This window comes from Entelurus aequoreus, linkage group LG18, assembly GCF_033978785.1.
Source record: "Entelurus aequoreus isolate RoL-2023_Sb linkage group LG18, RoL_Eaeq_v1.1, whole genome shotgun sequence".
Taxonomy (NCBI): domain Eukaryota; kingdom Metazoa; phylum Chordata; class Actinopteri; order Syngnathiformes; family Syngnathidae; genus Entelurus; species Entelurus aequoreus.
In genome coordinates this window covers 2136801-2158453 of record NC_084748.1, presented here as the reverse complement: position 1 = coordinate 2158453, position 21653 = coordinate 2136801, and the positions used below count along the sequence as shown (strand labels likewise).

At 37.6% G+C, this 21653-nt stretch overlaps 1 protein-coding gene across 6 annotated transcripts in view; it reads right to left on the bottom strand.

Moving 5' to 3' along the window:
• Positions 1-16669, bottom strand: part of lonrf1 (LON peptidase N-terminal domain and ring finger 1) — a 60395-nt gene extending 43726 nt beyond the window's left edge. The window contains exons 1-3 of one of the 6 annotated variants that reach the window (XM_062026267.1): positions 16535-16669; positions 16380-16442; positions 6545-6577 (exon numbers count right to left, since the gene is read on the bottom strand). In XM_062026267.1, coding sequence (XP_061882251.1) covers positions 6545-6555 — 11 coding nt within the window. In that variant the 5' untranslated portion in view covers positions 6556-6577; positions 16380-16442; positions 16535-16669. Of the gene's footprint in view, positions 1-6544; positions 6578-7715; positions 7805-16379; positions 16443-16534 lie in introns of those variants that run through there. The other 5 variants (XM_062026266.1, XM_062026262.1, XM_062026263.1 and 2 more) reach the window with 5 other exon arrangements.
• Positions 16670-21653: the final 4984 nt, after the last annotated feature.

The following is a 21653-nucleotide window of genomic DNA, read 5'->3' as shown; positions in this document are numbered from 1 at the left end:
ATAATGTTAGGCGGAATTCACCATCCTTCCGTGGACGTTACCCCCCATGGTGTGAGCCGCCCCGCTCCGGTGCTGCGTGATTCTGCACTGGCGTTCGCCGAGGACACCCCCCTTGGGTTACGTAAAAAAAAAAAAGCCAATAGCCAGGTCACGTGAGAAGAAGCTGGCTTCTGATTGGCCGACACGGCTTTGTTACAAAACCTGCTGTAGACAAGTTTCATAACTGGGAAAGTCAACGTGCATGAAACTATGCACAATTATCTCCACAACGACACAAAACACATTATTTGAGTACTAATTGACTGCTTCGACATTTATCAGCTACTTTGTTTATATTTACAAGCAATCCAGTTATTTTTCCAGTAGGACTTGTTGTGCAACACTCAGTATTATGTAGTTCTCCACACAAAACAAAATGTAAAACTAAGTCGCACTTTGCAGCAGTTTGTTTTGTACGATGGTTCTACAAACTTTATTCACCAGTACTAGCTCAGGAAAAACTTGGCTCTCTAAGACCACCATAATGACCAATATAGAGTAGCGTAGTAGACCTAAATATTCATTAAGTACCACCATAATGACCAACATTAAATACAGTAGTGTAGTAGACCTAAGTATTCATTAAGTACCACCATAATGACAACATTAAATACAGTAGTGTAGTAGACCTAAATATTCATTAAGTACCACCATAATGACAACATTAAATACAGTAGTGTAGTAGACCTAAATATTCATTAAGTACCACCATAATGACCAACATAGAGTAGTGTAGTAGACCTAAATATTCATTAAGTACCACCATAATGACCAATATAGAGTAGCGTAGTAGACCTCAATATTCATTAAGTACCACCATAATGACCAATATAGAGTAGTGTAGTAGACCTAAATATTCATTAAGTACCACCATGATGACCAACATGGAGTAGCGTAGTAGACCTAAATATTCATTAAGTACCACCATGATGACCAACATGGAGTAGCGTAGTAGACCTAAATATTCATTAAGTACCACCATAATGACCAACATGGAGTAGCGTAGTAGACCTAAATATTCATTAAGTACCACCATAATGACCAACATGGAGTAGCGTAGTAGACCTCAATATTCATTAAGTACCACCATAATGACCAACATGGAGTAGCGTAGTAGACCTAAATATTCATTAAGTACCACCATAATGACCAATATAGAGTAGCGTAGTAGACCTAAATATTCATTAAGTACCACCATAATGACCAACATGGAGTAGCGTAGTAGACCTAAATATTCATTAAGTACCACCATAATGACCAATATAGAGTAGCGTAGTAGACCTAAATATTCATTAAGTACCACCATAATGACCAACATGGAGTAGCGTAGTAGACCTCAATATTCATTAAGTACCACCATAATGACCAACATAGAGTAGTGTAGTAGACCTAAATATTCATTAAGTACCACCATAATGACCAATATAGAGTAGTGTAGTAGACAGAGGTGGGACCAAGTCATTGCTTTGCAAGTCACAAGTAAGTCTCAAGTCTTTGCCCTCAAGTCTCGAGTCAAGTCCCGAGTCAAGACAGGCAAGTCCAGAGTCAAGTCCAAAGTCAAGACTAGAAAGTCTCAAGTCAAGTCCCAAGTCCTGCATTTTGAGTTTTGAGTCTTTTCAAGTCCTTTTAACCACAGACTAATATTTTTACACATATTGTGTATGCTTTTAAAACGCTGTATTTATTTATTAAAACAAATGCATTTGAAATTGCAGGAAAAAAAATAGTGCTGACATTGCAATTCACAATAGCACTATTAACCAGTCATTTTAATAGTTTAAACAATTTTAAACATTTAACTCATTCCTTTACAGAATAAACACATTTGCAAAAACAAACATTAACATACTATTGGTTGTATTTTATGAAAATAACATTACCACAAAGTTGAGAAGGAGCAAAGATCTTCAATATTTGTATGTGAGAATCACAAATAAATCTTCTGGGGGAGGATGACCCCCCTACAGGGGTTTGGTTTACAAACTTTCAGCCCCACCTAAAACAAAATTCACCAGCCGCCACTGATTATGATGCATTCTCATTTTAGGCAAAGTATAAGACAATACTTTCTTAACAGTATAATTGTAACCAGGAATAAGTCTTCAAGTAACAATATTCAAATACTAACATTGTTGGGTAAGACAGCATTTGGTTTTATTCTGAATCCAGTGAGACAGATTGGTGGTTTTAGCTGATATAAAGACTTTCAGGTGTTTATATATGTTGAAGTATTTGGCAGACGCTTTTATCCAAAGCGACATACATAAACAATAGATATAAAACAATCACTGTAAACATTATCATTTAAGGGAAGAATGTAATACAAAATATCAATACAAAGTGTCAAAACAGAATAAACTCTCTGCTGCTGCAGCAACAGAGTTACAGTCTATAGATATATAGATATCTAATGTATTCATACATTGTTTATGTAGGATATACGCATGTATATATAATCTAATCATATTGTTTCTTCAACTTAAAAATAGCTGACCGTTTTTTTCCCTCTTCTCTGGGATTATATTCCCAGTTTTGATCTCGGACGTCTGGTCATTTATAGCGTATAAGAATATTATATTACTGTTAAGCAAACTATGAATAATAAAAACGCCAAAACATTTGTCCTTTATCATAGCTACACGTATGACAAAAAAACGCGTGAAAATCAGTGGTATTCAGTGAGGTAAGATGAATTAAATTTGCTGACAGTTCTTTGCTCCTGCCAAATGAATTGCACTGAGTGGAGCCGATCACCACTCCAAGATGGCGGCCCCGCGTCTCGTCCGCGCCTGTAGGCAGTAGCGCTCAATGCTGCGTACCCTTATAAGATGTCTATGGTTATAACGTTAGCAGTGAGTTTACAGCCTCACTGATTTAACTACACAGCAAATAAAAGTCATGTTACTTAGCCAATAAACGTTATCTTACATTCAAAACTTACCCTTCTTTGTGCAACTTCAAATGTCGAACGAAGTTGGAAGTTGTTGCGTCTCCGTCTGTAATATTCGAACTGCGTGATTTGCATACGGCAATTCGTTTTTTGTTGACCAAGTCGTAGTTTTTATACCCGAACGAAACCAACTTTGGCATAATTGTTTCTCACTGTCGCATTGTTTGACAACTCTTGTTCGGTGGTTGTCCTGCAATTTGATTGGATGAATGCTGTGTGATGAAAACAACGTATAACTAATTTGATTGGCTGTTGTACTGACAGCACACCAGCTGACAGGCAGTACACACGCTGATAGACAGACAGACACGTACAAAATGAAAGATACGGAGCGCTCCCAAATAACGTTTTAAGCTTTGGGTTTTGGGGAAAGTAGCAAGTCATGTCAAGTCAAAAGGCTCAAGTCCAAGTGAAGTCACAAGTCATTGATGTTAAAGTCTAAGTCGAGTTGCAAGTCTCTTTACATTTTGTCAAGTCGAGTCTAAAGTCATCAAATTCATGACTCGAGTCCAAGTCATGTGACTCGAGTCCACACCTCTGGTAGTAGACCTAAATATTCATTAAGTACCACCATAATGACCAATATAGAGTAGCGTAGTAGACCTAAATATTCATTAAGTACCACCATAATGACCAACATAGAGTAGCGTAGTAGACCTAAATATTCATTAAGTACCACCATAATGACCAACATGGAGTAGCGTAGTAGACCTCAATATTCATTAAGTACCACCATAATGACCAACATGGAGTAGCGTAGTAGACCTAAATATTCATTAAGTACCACCATAATGACCAATATAGAGTAGCGTAGTAGACCTAAATATTCATTAAGTACCACCATAATGACCAACATGGAGTAGCGTAGTAGACCTCAATATTCATTAAGTACCACCATGATGACCAACATGGAGTAGCGTAGTAGACCTAAATATTCATTAAGTACCACCATAATGACCAACATGGAGTAGCGTAGTAGACCTAAATATTCATTAAGTACCACCATAATGACCAACATGGAGTAGCGTAGTAGACCTCAATATTCATTAAGTACCACCATAATGACCAACATAGAGTAGTGTAGTAGACCTAAATATTCATTAAGTACCACCATAATGACCAACATGGAGTAGCGTAGTAGACCTAAATATTCATTAAGTACCACCATAATGACCAACATAGAGTAGTGTAGTAGACCTAAATATTCATTAAGTACCACCATAATGACCAACATAGAGTAGTGTAGTAGACCTAAATATTCATTAAGTACCACCATAATGACCAACATGGAGTAGCGTAGTAGACCTAAATATTCATTAAGTACCACCATAATGACCAACATGGAGTAGCGTAGTAGACCTAAATATTCATTAAGTACCACCATAATGACCAACATATAGTGTAGTAGACCTAAATATTCATTAAGTACCACCATAATGACCAACATGGAGTAGCGTAGTAGACCTAAATATTCATTAAGTACCACCATAATGACCAACATAGAGTAGTGTAGTAGACCTAAATATTCATTAAGTACCACCATAATGACCAACATGGAGTAGCGTAGTAGACCTAAATATTCATTAAGTACCACCATAATGACCAACATAGAGTAGTGTAGTAGACCTAAATATTCATTAAGTACCACCATAATGACCAACATGGAGTAGCGTAGTAGACCTAAATATTCATTAAGTACCACCATAATGACCAACATGGAGTAGCGTAGTAGACCTAAATATTCATTAAGTACCACCATAATGACCAACATGGAGTAGCGTAGTAGACCTAAATATTCATTAAGTACCACCATAATGACCAACATAGAGTACCGTAGTAGGCCTAAATATTCATTAAGTACCACCATAATGACCAACATGGAGTAGCGTAGTAGACCTAAATATTCATTAAGTACCACCATAATGACCAACATGGAGTAGCGTAGTAGACCTAAATATTCATTAAGTACACACCATAATGACCAACATAGAGTAGCGTAGTAGACCTAAGTATTCATTAAGTACCACCATAATGACCAACATAGAGTAGTGTAGTAGACCTAAGTATTCATTAAGTACCACCATAATGACAACATTAAATACAGTAGTGTAGTAGACCTAAGTATTCATTAAGTACCACCATAATGACAACATTAAATACAGTAGTGTAGTAGACCTAAGTATTCATTAAGTACCCCCATAATGACCAACATGGAGTAGCGTAGTAGACCTAAATATTCATTAAGTACCACCATAATGACCAACATAGAGTAGCGTAGTAGGCCTAAATATTCATTAAGTACCACCATAATGACCAACATAGAGTAGCGTAGTAGACCTAAGTATTCATTAAGTACCACCATAATGACCAACATAGAGTAGCGCAGTAGACCTAAGTATTCATTAAGTACCACCATCATGACAACATTAAATACAGTAGTGTAGTAGACCTAAGTATTCATTAAGTACCACCATAATGACAACATTAAATACAGTAGTGTAGTAGACCTAAGTATTCATTAAGTACCACCATCATGACAACATTAAATACAGTAGTGTAGTAGACCTAAGTATTCATTAAGTACCACCATCATGACAACATTAAATACAGTAGTGTAGTAGACCTAAGTATTCATTAAGTACCACCATCATGACAACATTAAATACAGTAGTGTAGTAGACCTAAGTATTCATTAAGTACCACCAGAATGACAACATTAAATACAGTAGTGTAGTAGACCTAAGTATTCATTAAGTACCACCATAATGACAACATTAAATACAGTAGTGTAGTAGACCCAAGTATTCATTAAGTACCACCATAATGACAACATTATATACAGTAGTGTAGTAGACCTAAGTATTCATTAAGTACCACCATAATGACAACATTAAATACAGTAGTGTAGTAGACCTAAGTATTCATTAAGTACCACCATAATGACAACATTAAATACAGTAGTGTAGTAGACCTAAGTATTCATTAAGTACCACCATAATGACAACATTAAATACAGTAGTGTAGTAGACCTAAGTATTCATTAAGTACCACCATAATGACAACATTAAATACAGTAGTGTAGTAGACCTAAGTATTCATTAAGTACCACCATGATGACAACATTAAAATAAGTGATTAGTGGCAAGATGCAGGTAAAAGTATTTAACGATGCTGAAAACAAAGAAAGGTGAGTGCTGCTGGGAAGGCATAAGGAGGGCTATGCAAAAACTGACAGGTGGCAAACAACAACAGGGAATGCTGGAACACAGCAAAACTCACGGCAGGAGGAAAGAGCGACCACACGAAGAACATCCACTCCAAACAAAGTCCTTAACTTACGTAGTCTTAACCACCAACAGAAAACAGGTGAGGGGAAAAGTGCTTGAAGGCATGTGTGAAGTAGTTATGAAAAAAACACCAACGCAACAGGAAGTGCCACCAAAATAAGAGCGCAGGACAGGAACAAGCACTAAACACAGAAGAACACCAACAGAAAGGCAATTATAGTGTCATGACAAAACAACACCCTTAATGTTGTGCGGTGTGAATACTTAGTGAGCACACATGACTCCTGGCAGTGGTATGTGGCTGGAAGGGGAAAATGAACAACATGCAAATCAAAGTTGGTCTTGTTGAACAGCAGGTTTGTCAAATGTCAGCGAAGCCTGTTTAGTAACTATTGCAACAGGAAAGTGACCACACACCATAAATGCACATGTGTGTGTGTGTGTGTGTGTGTGTGTGTGTGTGTGTGTGTGTGTGTGTGTGTGTGTGTGTGTGTGTGTGTGTGTGTGTGTGTGTGTGTGTGTGTGTCATTCTTTCTCAGTCATGTACTTGAAGTCAAACAACAAATGTGTGATCGAAGTGTCAGGAGGACTCTCAGGAGGTTCATTTGTGTCCTGACACACAAATGTTCTTTTTACTTTTTTCTTTGTGTGTGTGTGTGTGTGTGTGTGTGTGTGGGTCCTACTCAGGCTGACTCCCACCTCCACAGACATGCACCTGGGGATAGGCCCCGCCCACCTCCAAAGACATGCACCTGGGGATAGGCCCCTCCCACCTCCACAGACATGCACCTGGGGATAGGCCCCGCCCTCCTCCAAAGACATGCACCTGGGGATAGGCCCCTCCCACCTCCACAGACATGCACCTGGGGATAGGCCCCGCCCTCCTCCAAAGACATGCACCTGGGGATAGGCCCCGCCCACCTCCACAGACATGCACCTGGGGATAGGCCCCTCCCACCTCCACAGACATGCACCTGGGGATAGGCCCCGCCCACCTCTTAAGACATGCACCTGGGGATAGGCCCCGCCCTCCTCCAAAGACATGCACCTGGGGATAGGCCCCGCCCACCTCCACAGACATGCACCTGGGGATAGGCCCCGCCCTCCTCCAAAGACATGCACCTGGGGATAGGCCCCTCCCACCTCCACAGACATGCACCTGGGGATAGGCCCCGCCCACCTCCAAAGACATGCACCTGGGGATAGGCCCCGCCCTCCTCCAAAGACATGCACCTGGGGATAGGCCCCGCCCTCCTCCAAAGACATGCACCTGGGGATAGGCCCCGCCCTCCTCCAAAGACATGCACCTGGGGATAGGCCCCGCCCACCTCCAAAGACATGCACCTGGGGATAGGCCCTGCCCTCCTCCAAAGACATGCACCTGGGGATAGGCCCCTCCCACCTCCACAGACATGCACCTGGGGATAGGCCCCGCCCACCTCCAAAGACATGCACCTGGGTGGGGATAGGTTGATTGGCACCTGGCCCTCGTGTGTGAATGTAGCCCTGCCATGAGGTGGTCACTTGTCCAGGGTGTACCCCGCCTGACCCTGAAAGGGACAAGCAGTAGAAAATGGATGGATGGAATTTTGTGAGCTGAATTGTTTTTTTTGTTGTTTTTTTTTACATGAAATTATGCTGATGGTTTCATGGAATAAAAACTAGTGAGCCGTGCGTTTTGAATAGTTGTCCACTGATTTTTTATACTGAATTTTTATACACTATTATTATTTTTTTTAAATTTCAGCACCAACTGAATTTTTCCTGCACTGAATTTTTCTTCACTTAAATTTTCTTTGCTGACTTTTTTTTACACATCATTTTCCTGCACTGAATTATTTTACACTGAATATTTCTCCACCGCATTTTTTTTAATACTGAATCATTATACACTTTTATTTTACACAATTTTTTTTGGTACTTAATTTTTCTGCACTGAATTTTTTTACACTGAATTTTCTGCACTATTTTTACATTCATTTTTTTTATACTGAATTTTTTCACACTAAATTTTTCTGCACTGAATTCATTTTTCATACTGAAGTTTTATACAAAAATATTTTCTACACTAAAATTCTTCACACTGAATCTTTCTGTACTGATATTTTCTGCACTACATTTTTTACACCATAACTCCTTCATACAATGAACTTTAATACAGTTATTTTCTGCACTGACATTTTTTACGCTAAATTTTTCCACTGAATTTTTTTTTTACTGTTTTTTTTATACACTGAATTTTAAAAACACTATTTTGACAACAATTGGGGATGTAGCGTGAAGGGATGACATTCTATTTGTGGTGTTAATGTCTATTTAGTAGTGTTGGCAACAAACTACTGCTGAACAAAACATGTGCCATATAGTGAAACCACACTAAACAACACTGTCATAAACATGTGCCATATAGTGAAACCACACTAAACAACACTGTCATAAACATGTGCCATATAGTGAAACCACACTACTCAACACTGTCATAAACATGTGCCATATAGTGAAACCACACTAAACAACACTGTCATAAACATGTGCCATATAGTGAAACCACACTAAACAACACTGTCATAAACATGTGCCATATAGTGAAACCACACTAAACAACACTGTCATAAACATGTGCCATATAGTGAAACCACACTAAACAACACTGTCATAAACATGTGCCATATAGTGAAACCACACTAAACAACACTGTCATAAACATGTGCCATATAGTGAAACCACACTAAACAACACTGTCATAAACATGTGCCATATAGTGAAACCACACTAAACAACACTGTCATAAACATGTGCCATATAGTGAAACCACACTAAACAACACTGTCATAAACATGTGCCATATAGTGAAACCACACTACTCAACACTGTCATAAACATGTGCCATATAGTGAAACCACACTAAACAACACTGTCATAAACATGTGCCATATAGTGAAACCACACTAAACAACACTGTCATAAACATGTGCCATATAGTGAAACCACACTACTCAACACTGTCATAAACATGTGCCATATAGTGAAACCACACTAAACAACATTGTCATAAACATGTGCCATATAGTGAAACCACACTAAACAACACTGTCATAAACATGTGCCATATAGTGAAACCACACTAAACAACACTGTCATAAACATGTGCCATATAGTGAAACCTTACTAAACAACACTGTCATAAACATGTGCCATATAGTGAAACCACACTAAACAACACTGTCATAAACATGTGCCATATAGTGAAACCACACTACTCAACACTGTCATAAACATGTGCCATATAGTGAAACCACACTAAACAACATTGTCATAAACATGTGCCATATAGTGAAACAATACTAAACAACACTGTCATAAACATGTGCCATATAGTGAAACCACACTAAACAACACTGTCATAAACATGTGCCATATAGTGAAACCACACTAAACAACACTGTCATAAACATGTGCCATATAGTGAAACCACACTAAACAACATTGTCATAAACATGTGCCATATAGTGAAACCACACTAAACAACACTGTCATAAACATGTGCCATATAGTGAAACAATACTAAACAACACTGTCATAAACATGTGCCATATAGCGAAACCACACTAAACAACACTGTCATAAACATGTGCCATGTAGTGAAACCACACTACTCAACACTGTCATAAACATGTGCCATATAGTGAAACCACACTAAACAACAGTGTCATAAACATGTGCCATATAGTGAAACCACACTAAACAACACTGTCATAAACATGTGCCATATAGTGAAACCACACTAAGCAACACTGTCATAAACATGTGCCATATAGTGAAACCACACTAAACAACACTGTCATAAACATGTGCCATATAGTGAAACCACACTAAACAACACTGTCATAAACATGTGCCATATAGTGAAACCACACTAAACAACACTGTCATAAACATGTGCCATATAGTGAAACCACACTAAACAACACTGTCATAAACATGTGCCATATAGTGAAACCACACTAAACAACACTGTCATAAACATGTGCCATATAGTGAAACCACACTAAACAACACTGTCATAAACATGTGCCATATAGTGAAACCACACTAAACAACACCGTCGGGCCTAAACAACATCTGGGCCGCCATCTTGGAGTGGTGATCCGCTCCACTCAGTGCAATTCATTTGGCAGGAGCAATGAACTGTCAGCGCATTTAATTAATCTTACCTCACTGAATACCACTGATTTTCACCCGCTTTTTTCTCATATGTGTAGCTATGATAAAGGACACATGTTTTATTATTCATAGTTTGCTTAACAGTAATAGAATATTCTTATATTCTATAAGTGACCAGACGTCCGAGATCAAAACTGGGAATATAATCCCAGAGAAGGGGGAAAAAACGCAGTCAGCTATTTTGAGGTTGAACAAACAGTATGATTAGGTTATATATACATGCTACATAAACAATGTATGAATACATTAGATATCTATACATCTTATAGACTGTATCTATGTTGCTGCAGCAGCAGAGAGTTTATTGTGTCTTGACACTTTGTATTGATATTTTCTACTACATTCTTCCCTTAAATGATCATGTTTACACTGATTGTTTTATATGTATTTTTTGGATAAAAGCGTCTGCCAAATACTTCAACATAAATATATATAAACACCTGAAAGTCTTTATATCAGCTAAAACCACCAATCTGTTTCACTGGATTCAGAATAAAAGCAAATTCTGTCTTACCCAACAATGTTAGTATTTGAATATTGTTACTTGAAGACTTATTCCTGGTTACAATTATACAGTTTAGAAAGTATTGTCTTATACTTTGTAACTTTTACTATATTATATTATATTTTATAACTTTTACCCCTGTTGGCTTTTACAATCTTTATCTTCATCATTTATTTCAACTTTATGTTATTCAAGTATGACATTTTTAAATGTAATTAATTTCATTGACAAGCAATTCTATTGTCAGTTTAGCATCTTTGTTTTCTACCGGTCAACTGTCAGTTTAGCATCTTTGTTTTCTACCTGTCAACTGTCAGTTTAGCATCTTTGTTTTCTACCTGTCAACTGTCAGTTTAGCATCTTTGTTTTCTACCTGTCAACTGTCAGTTTAGCATCTTTGTTTTCTACCTGTCAACTGTCAGTTTAGCATCTTTGTTTTCTACCTGTCAACTGTCAGTTTAGCATCTTTGTTTTCTACCCGTCAACTGTCAGTTTAGCATCTTTGTTTTCTACCTGTCAACTGTCAGTTTAGCATCTTTGTTTTCTACCGGTCAACTGTCAGTTTAGCATCTTTGTTTTCTACCTGTCAACTGTCAGTTTAGCATCTTTGTTTTCTACCTGTCAACTGTCAGTTTAGCATCTTTGTTTTCTACCTGTCAACTGTCAGTTTAGCATCTTTGTTTTCTACCTGTCAACTGTCAGTTTAGCATCTTTGTTGTCTACCTGTCAACTGTCAGTTTAGCATCTTTGTTTTCTACCTGTCAACTGTCAGTTTAGCATCTTTGTTTTCTACCTGTCAACTGTCAGTTTAGCATCTTTGTTTTCTACCTGTCAACTGTCAGTTTAGCATCTTTGTTGTCTACCTGTCAAGTGTCAGTTTAGCATCTTTGTTTTCTACCTGTTAACTCTCAGTTTAGCATCTTTGTTTTCTACCTGTCAACTGTCAGTTTAGCATCTTTGTTGTCTACCTGTCAAGTGTCAGTTTAGCATCTTTGTTTTCTACCTGTCAACTCTCAGTTTAGCATCTTTGTTTTCTACCTGTCAACTGTCAGTTTAGCATCTTTGTTTTCTACCTGTCAACTGTCAGTTTAGCATCTTTGTTGTCTACCCGTCAACTGTCAGTTTAGCATCTTTGTTGTCTACCTGTCAACTGTCAGTTTAGCATCTTTGTTTTCTACCTGTCAACTGTCAGTTTAGCATCTTTGTTTTCTACCTGTCAACTGTCAGTTTAGCATCTTTGTTTTCTACCTGTCAACTGTCAGTTTAGCATCTTTGTTGTCTACCTGTCAAGTGTCAGTTTAGCATCTTTGTTTTCTACCTGTCAACTCTCAGTTTAGCATCTTTGTTTTCTACCTGTCAACTGTCAGTTTAGCATCTTTGTTTTCTACCTGTCAACTGTCAGTTTAGCATCTTTGTTTTCTACCTGTCAACTGTCAGTTTAGCATCTTTGTTGTCTACCCGTCAACTGTCAGTTTAGCATCTTTGTTGTCTACCTGTCAACTGTCAGTTTAGCATCTTTGTTTTCTACCTGTCAACTGTCAGTTTAGCATCTTTGTTTTCTACCTGTCAACTGTCAGTTTAGCATCTTTGTTTTCTACCTGTCAACTGTCAGTTTAGCATCTTTGTTGTCTACCTGTCAAGTGTCAGTTTAGCATCTTTGTTTTCTACCTGTCAACTCTCAGTTTAGCATCTTTGTTTTCTACCTGTCAACTGTCAGTTTAGCATCTTTGTTTTCTACCTGTCAACTGTCAGTTTAGCATCTTTGTTTTCTACCTGTCAACTGTCAGTTTAGCATCTTTGTTGTCTACCCGTCAACTGTCAGTTTAGCATCTTTGTTGTCTACCTGTCAACTGTCAGTTTAGCATCTTTGTTTTCTACCTGTCAACTGTCAGTTTAGCATCTTTGTTTTCTACCTGTCAACTGTCAGTTTAGCATCTTTGTTTTCTACCTGTCAACTGTCAGTTTAGCATCTTTGTTTTCTACCTGTCAACTGTCAGTTTAGCATCTTTGTTTTCTACCCGTCAACTGTCAGTTTAGCATCTTTGTTGTCTACCTGTCAACTGTCAGTTTAGCATCTTTGTTTTCTACCTGTCAACTGTCAGTTTAGCATCTTTGTTTTCTACCTGTCAACTGTCAGTTTAGCATCTTTGTTGTCTACCTGTCAACTGTCAGTTTAGCATCTTTGTTTTCTACCTGTCAACTGTCAGTTTAGCATCTTTGTTTTCTACCTGTCAACTGTCAGTTTAGCATCTTTGTTTTCTACCTGTCAACTGTCAGTTTAGCATCTTTGTTGTCTACCCGTCAACTGTCAGTTTAGCATCTTTGTTGTCTACCTGTCAACTGTCAGTTTAGCATCTTTGTTTTCTACCTGTCAACTGTCAGTTTAGCATCTTTGTTTTCTACCTGTCAACTGTCAGTTTAGCATCTTTGTTTTCTACCTGTCAACTGTCAGTTTAGCATCTTTGTTGTCTACCCGTCAACTGTCAGTTTAGCATCTTTGTTTTCTACCTGTCAACTGTCAGTTTAGCATCTTTGTTGTCTACCGGTCAACTGTCAGTTTAGCATCTTTGTTTTCTACCTGTCAACTGTCAGTTTAGCATCTTTGTTTTCTACCTGTCAACTGTCAGTTTAGCATCTTTGTTGTCTACCTGTCAACCGTCAGTTTAGCATCTTTGTTTTCTACCTGTCAACTGTCAGTTTAGCATCTTTGTTTTCTACCTGTCAACTGTCAGTTTAGCATCTTTGTTGTCTACCTGTCAACTGTCAGTTTAGCATCTTTGTTTTCTACCTGTCAACTGTCAGTTTAGCATCTTTGTTTTCTACCTGTCAACTGTCAGTTTAGCATCTTTGTTGTCTACCTGTCAACTGTCAGTTTAGCATCTTTGTTGTCTACCTGTCAAGTGTCAGTTTAGCATCTTTGTTTTCTACCTGTCAACTCTCAGTTTAGCATCTTTGTTTTCTACCTGTCAACTGTCAGTTTAGCATCTTTGTTGTCTACCTGTCAAGTGTCAGTTTAGCATCTTTGTTTTCTACCTGTCAACTCTCAGTTTAGCATCTTTGTTTTCTACCTGTCAACTGTCAGTTTAGCATCTTTGTTGTCTACCCGTCAACTGTCAGTTTAGCATCTTTGTTGTCTACCTGTCAACTGTCAGTTTAGCATCTTTGTTTTCTACCTGTCAACTGTCAGTTTAGCATCTTTGTTTTCTACCTGTCAACTGTCAGTTTAGCATCTTTGTTTTCTACCTGTCAACTGTCAGTTTAGCATCTTTGTTGTCTACCTGTCAAGTGTCAGTTTAGCATCTTTGTTTTCTACCTGTCAACTCTCAGTTTAGCATCTTTGTTTTCTACCTGTCAACTGTCAGTTTAGCATCTTTGTTTTCTACCTGTCAACTGTCAGTTTAGCATCTTTGTTTTCTACCTGTCAACTGTCAGTTTAGCATCTTTGTTGTCTACCCGTCAACTGTCAGTTTAGCATCTTTGTTTTCTACCTATCAACTGTCAGTTAGCATCTTTGTTGTCTACCTGTCAACTGTCAGTTTAGCATCTTTGTTTTCTACCTGTCAACTGTCAGTTTAGCATCTTTGTTTTCTACCTGTCAACTGTCAGTTTAGCATCTTTGTTTTCTACCTGTCAACTGTCAGTTTAGCATCTTTGTTGTCTACCTGTCAAGTGTCAGTTTAGCATCTTTGTTTTCTACCTGTCAACTGTCAGTTTAGCATCTTTGTTTTCTACCTGTCAACTGTCAGTTTAGCATCTTTGTTGTCTACCCGTCAACTGTCAGTTTAGCATCTTTGTTGTCTACCTGTCAACTGTCAGTTTAGCATCTTTGTTTTCTACCTGTCAACTGTCAGTTTAGCATCTTTGTTTTCTACCTGTCAACTGTCAGTTTAGCATCTTTGTTTTCTACCTGTCAACTGTCAGTTTAGCATCTTTGTTGTCTACCTGTCAACTCTCAGTTTAGCATCTTTGTTTTCTACCTGTCAACTGTCAGTTTAGCATCTTTGTTTTCTACCTGTCAACTGTCAGTTTAGCATCTTTGTTTTCTACCTGTCAACTGTCAGTTTAGCATCTTTGTTTTCTACCTGTCAACTGTCAGTTTAGCATCTTTGTTTTCTACCTGTCAACTGTCAGTTTAGCATCTTTGTTTTCTACCTGTCAACTGTCAGTTTAGCATCTTTGTTGTCTACCTGTCAACTGTCAGTTTAGCATCTTTGTTTTCTACCTGTCAACTGTCAGTTTAGCATCTTTGTTGTCTACCTGTCAACTGTCAGTTTAGCATCTTTGTTTTCTACCTGTCAACTGTCAGTTTAGCATCTTTGTTGTCTACCTGTCAACTGTCAGTTTAGGCTGCTCGCCGGCTCCTCATCACCACTTCAAGATGGCGGCCCAATTTCTCGCGCCACAGCAGCCAATGCTGCGTCTACTTATAACACGTCTACGGACGCTCCAACGTGGTCCAAATACTTTCGCCCAATTGGAGCCTTCGTACTGCAAGGCCGACATTGCCATCTAGTGGTTCGAGTCGGGAGGACATAAAGACAAATCCATTTCAAGAACATGTCATTTGTGGCTGCCTCTTCATCAAATACTACTTTTATTTATATATTCTATTTATTATACTGCAGTCATTTTCATTTATGATTGTATTTGAAGTACTTAAAATGACCTTGTGTACGATTTGTGCTCCCAAAACTTGCCTTTCCTTGAATCCAATCCACTTTACTTGTGTCACACAATGTAAACTCAGCAAAAGTTTGTCCAATAGTTGAAATAACAATTTGAATAGTTGTCGTTTTTCGCATGACTTTGACTGACTGGCCTTATTAAAAAAGTGCTTCTTCTTTTTTGCCCCTCACATCACATTTTTACTTCAATATGATGTTTGTACATCACTCAAGTTACCTCATTTTTCTTCTGTCATGTTTTGAGTTGTTAAACACTTCTAATAAATTCTGCATTAAGTTTCAATAACCTCTCTTAAAATATATATAATTTATTAAAAGTCTTAAGGAAATGAAATCATGGTAAACAATTATGAATATCATTCAGAATTATTTATTATTAGTAGTAGTAGTAGTATTTAATATTGTACATTATTTTTGCTACACTGCATCCAGAAAGTATTCACATCGCTTCACTTCTTCCACATTTTGGACAACATTGATTTTATTGTTTTGATTTTGTACGGTGTCCTTGAGTGCCCAGAAAGGCGCCTTGTAAGTGAAATTGATCATTATTATTATTATTATTTTGTTATTTTACAGCCTTATTACAACGTGGAGTAAAGTCCTCAAAATTCTACACCCAATACCCCATAATGACGATGTGAAGATGTCTTTTTAGAGCTTTGTGCACATTTCTTAGAAATAAAAACCTCAAAAAGCCTGTCTCAGTGACTATACAGGCGGACTGTCAGTAAGAGGACAAACTTCATCTTCTGCAAAAGACAAGTAAGATGGAAAAAAAGGAAATATTAACCTGGACTTATTAAGGAAAGGAAACAAGTAAACATTTGGCAACAATTACAACCTTCAAGGCAGCAGATATTTTTCTGTACTCTTCCTTGGATTTGTGCCTCGATACGATCCCCGCTTGGAGGTCTACAGACCTTCCCTTGGACTTCCTTCTTGGTTTGTGCTCTGTCAAGTGCTGACGTCACATATAGACAGGTGTTTACTAACTGAACTGACCGCAGGTGGACTCCAATTAAGGTGTAGGAGCACCTGAAGGATGATCAGCTGAAACAGGATGCACCTGCGCTCACTTGTCATCTTCACGGCTGTGAATACTTATGTTATTTCTTAGTTTTTTTATTTGAAAAATATTTAAATATATGTAAAAAAAAAAAAAAAAACGTTTTCACTCTGGCTTAATGGGGTATTTTGTGTAGAATTTTGAGGACAAAAATAAATGTATTCCATTTTCTGTAACAAAATGTGTAAAAAGTGATTTACTGTCTTTTATAAACTAGACTACAGTGCATTGTATCAAAGTTCATGTTTATTTAAGAACATTTACATTCGTGGAATAATTGCGGGGAGAATATAAAGAAATCAATTTTTAAAAAGTGTAATCAACCAAAAGTGTGACGAGCCTGCACGTAGTGGACTTACATGCATTTACTCAGTGCGACCACAAGAGGGCAGCCTGCTCATGCAGGAGCAGGAAGGAAGATTTGTTGACTTATGATTGTAATATTTGTTTACTAATATTGTGATCTTTGTTTATCTTATGATTGTAATATTTGTTTACTAATGATTGTGATATTTGTTTATCTTATGATTGTAATATTTGTTTACTAATGATTGTGATATTTGTTTATCTTATTATTGTAATATTTGTTTATCTTATGATTGTGATATTTGTTTATCTTATGATTGTAATATTTGTTTACTAATGATTGTAATATTTGTTTACTAATGATTGTAATATTTGTTTACAAATATTGTGATATTTGTTTATCTTATGATTGTAATATTTGTTTACTAATGATTGTAATATTTGTTTACTAATGATTGTAATATTTGTTTATCTTATGATTGTAATATTTGATTATCTTATGATTGTAATATTTGTTTACTAATAATTGTAATATTTGTTTATCTTATGATTGTAATATTTGTTTACTAATGTATGGAGAATCGGGATGACTGGAAGCAACGATGGAAGGCTCGTCTGAGGACGACCTAGAGAGAGAGAGAGAGAGACTAATGATTGTAATATTTGTTTACAAATATTGGGATATTTGTTTATCTTATGATTGTAATATCTGTTTACTTATGGTGTAATATTTGTTTACTAATATTGTGATATTTGTTTATCTTATGATTGTAATATTTGTTTACTAATGATTGTAATATTTGTTTACTAATAATGGTAATATTTGTTTATCTTACGATTGTAATATTTGTTTACCAACAATTGTTATATTTTTGTTTATCTTATGATTGTAATATTTGTTTACTAATGATTGTAATATTTGTTTAATAATAATTGTAAAATTTGTTTATCTTATGATTGTAATATTTGTTTACGAATAATTGTAATATTTGTTTATCTTATGATTGTAATATTTGTTTACTACAAATTGTAATATTTGTTTATGTTATGATTGTAATATTTGGTGTCTGAGAGTCTGCAGGTTACAGTTGAAAATGATTTTTGTTGACTTTATTGTTAAAAAAGTCACGACAAGTTGGACTCAACACGAGATGTTCACCTCGTGCCTGCAAACAGAATGTTGTGTTGACGTACAAGCAAACAGAATGTTGTGTTGATGTGCCTGCAAACAGAATGTTGTGTTGACGTGCCTGCAAACAGAATGTTGTGTTGACGTACAAGCAAACAGAATGTTGTGTTGATGTGCCTGCAAACAGAATGTTGTGTTGATGTGCCTGCAAACAGAATGTTGTGTTGACGTGCCTGCAAACAGAATGTTGTGTTGACGTGCCTGCAAACAGAATGTTGTGTTGACGTGCCTGCAAACAGAATGTTGTGTTGACGTACAAGCAAACAGAATGTTGTGTTGACGTGCCTGCAAACAGAATGTTGTGTTGACGTGCCTGCAAACAGAATGTTGTGTTGACGTACAAGCAAACAGAATGTTGTGTTGACGTACAAGCAAACAGAATATTGTGTTGACGTGCCTGCAAACAGAATGTTGTGTTGATGTACAAGCAAACAGAATGTGTTGACATACAAGCAAACAGAATGTTGTGTTGACGTGCCTGCAAACAGAATGTTGTGTTGACGTACAAGCAAACAGAATGTTGTGTTGACGTGCCTGCAAACAGAATGTTGTGTTGACGTGCCTGCAAACAGAATGTTGTGTTGACGTGCCTGCAAACAGAATGTTGTGTTGACGTACAAGCAAACAGAATGTTGTGTTGACGTGCCTGCAAACAGAATGTTGTGTTGACGTGCCTGCAAACAGAATGTTGTGTTGACGTGCCTGCAAACAGAATGTTGTGTTGATGTGCCTGCAAACAGAATGTTGTGTTGACGTGCCTGCAAACAGAATGTTGTGTTGACGTACAAGCAAACAGAATGTTGTGTTGATGTGCCTGCAAACAGAATGTTGTGTTGACGTGCCTGCAAACAGAATGTTGTGTTGACGTGCCTGCAAACAGAATGTTGTGTTGACGTGCCTGCAAACAGAATGTTGTGTTGACGTACAAGCAAACAGAATGTTGTGTTGACGTGCCTGCAAACAGAATGTTGTGTTGACGTGCCTGCAAACAGAATGTTGTGTTGACGTACAAGCAAACAGAATGTTGTGTTGATGTGCCTGCAAACAGATTGTTGTGTTGATGTGCCTGCAAACAGAATGTTGTGTTGACGTGCCTGCAAACAGAATGTTGTGTTGACGTGCCTGCAAACAGAATGTTGTGTTGACGTGCCTGCAAACAGAATGTTGTGTTGACGTACAAGCAAACAGAATGTTGTGTTGACGTGCCTGCAAACAGAATGTTGTGTTGACGTGCCTGCAAACAGAATGTTGTGTTGACGTACAAGCAAACAGAATGTTGTGTTGACGTACAAGCAAACAGAATATTGTGTTGACGTGCCTGCAAACAGAATGTTGTGTTGATGTACAAGCAAACAGAATGTGTTGACATACAAGCAAACAGAATGTTGTGTTGACGTGCCTGCAAACAGAATGTTGTGTTGACGTACAAGCAAACAGAATGTTGTGTTGACGTGCCTGCAAACAGAATGTTGTGTTGACGTGCCTGCAAACAGAATGTTGTGTTGACGTGCCTGCAAACAGAATGTTGTGTTGACGTACAAGCAAACAGAATGTTGTGTTGACGTGCCTGCAAACAGAATGTTGTGTTGACGTGCCTGCAAACAGAATGTTGTGTTGACGTGCCTGCAAACAGAATGTTGTGTTGATGTGCCTGCAAACAGAATGTTGTGTTGACGTGCCTGCAAACAGAATGTTGTGTTGACGTACAAGCAAACAGAATGTTGTGTTGACGTGCCTGCAAACAGAATGTTGTGTTGACGTGCCTGCAAACAGAATGTTGTGTTGACGTACAAGCAAACAGAATGTTGTGTTGACGTACAAGCAAACAGAATATTGTGTTGACGTGCCTGCAAACAGAATGTTGTGTTGATGTACAAGCAAACAGAATGTGTTGACATACAAGCAAACAGAATGTTGTGTTGACGTGCCTGCAAACAGAATGTTGTGTTGACGTACAAGCAAACAGAATGTTGTGTTGACGTGCCTGCAAACAGAATGTTGTGTTGACGTGCCTGCAAACAGAATGTTGTGTTGACGTGCCTGCAAACAGAATGTTGTGTTGACGTACAAGCAAACAGAATGTTGTGTTGACGTGCCTGCAAACAGAATGTTGTGTTGACGTGCCTGCAAACAGAATGTTGTGTTGACGTGCCTGCAAACAGAATGTTGTGTTGACGTGCCTGCAAACAGAATGTTGTGTTGACGTGCCTGCAAACAGAATGTTGTGTTGGCGTACAAGCAAACAGAATGTTGTGTTGACGTACAAGCAAACAGAATGTTGTGTTGATGTGCCTGCAAACAGAATGTTGTGTTGACGTGCCTGCAAACAGAATGTTGTGTGTGGTGTAGTATATGTAGTGGTGTAGTATATCTAGTAGTGTAGTATATGTAGTGGTGTAGTATATGTAGTGGTGTAGTATATGTAGTGGTGTAGTATATCTAGTAGTGTAGTATATGTAGTGGTGTAGTATATGTAGTGGTGTAGTATATGTAGTGGTGTAGTATATCTAGTAGTGTAGTATATCTAGTAGTGTAGTATATGTAGTAGTGTAGTATATGTAGTGGTGTAGTATATGTAGTGGTGTAGTATATCTAGTGGTGTAGTGTATCTAGTGGTGTAGTATATCTAGTAGTGTAGTATATCTAGTAGTGTAGTATATGTAGTAGTGTAGTATATGTAGTGGTGTAGTATATCTAGTGGTGTAGTATATGTAGTGGTGTAGTATATGTAGTGGTGTAGTATATCTAGTGGTGTAGTATATGTAGTGGTGTAGTATATGTAGTGGTGTAGTATATGTAGTGGTGTAGTATATCTAGTAGTGTAGTATATGTAGTGGTGTAGTATATCTAGTGGTGTAGTATATGTAGTGGTGTAGTATATGTAGTGGTGTAGTATATGTAGTGGTGTAGTATATGTAGTGGTGTAGTATATCTAGTAGTGTAGTATATGTAGTGGTGTAGTATATGTAGTAGTGTAGTATATGTAGTGGTGTAGTATATCTAGTGGTGTAGTATATGTAGTGGTGTAGTATATGTAGTGGTGTAGTATATGTAGTGGTGTAGTATATCTAGTAGTGTAGTATATGTAGTGGTGTAGTATATGTAGTAGTGTAGTATATGTAGTGGTGTAGTATATGTAGTGGTGTAGTATATGTAGTGGTGTAGTATATGTAGTGGTGTAGTATATCTAGTAGTGTAGTATATGTAGTGGTGTAGTATATGTAGTGGTGTAGTATATGTACTGGTGTAGTATATGTAGTGGTGTAGTATATCTAGTAGTGTAGTATATGTAGTGGTGTAGTATATGTAGTGGTGTAGTACATCTAGTAGTGTAGTATATGTAGTGTTGTAGTATATGTAGTGGTGTAGTATATCTAGTGGTGTAGTATATCTAGTAGT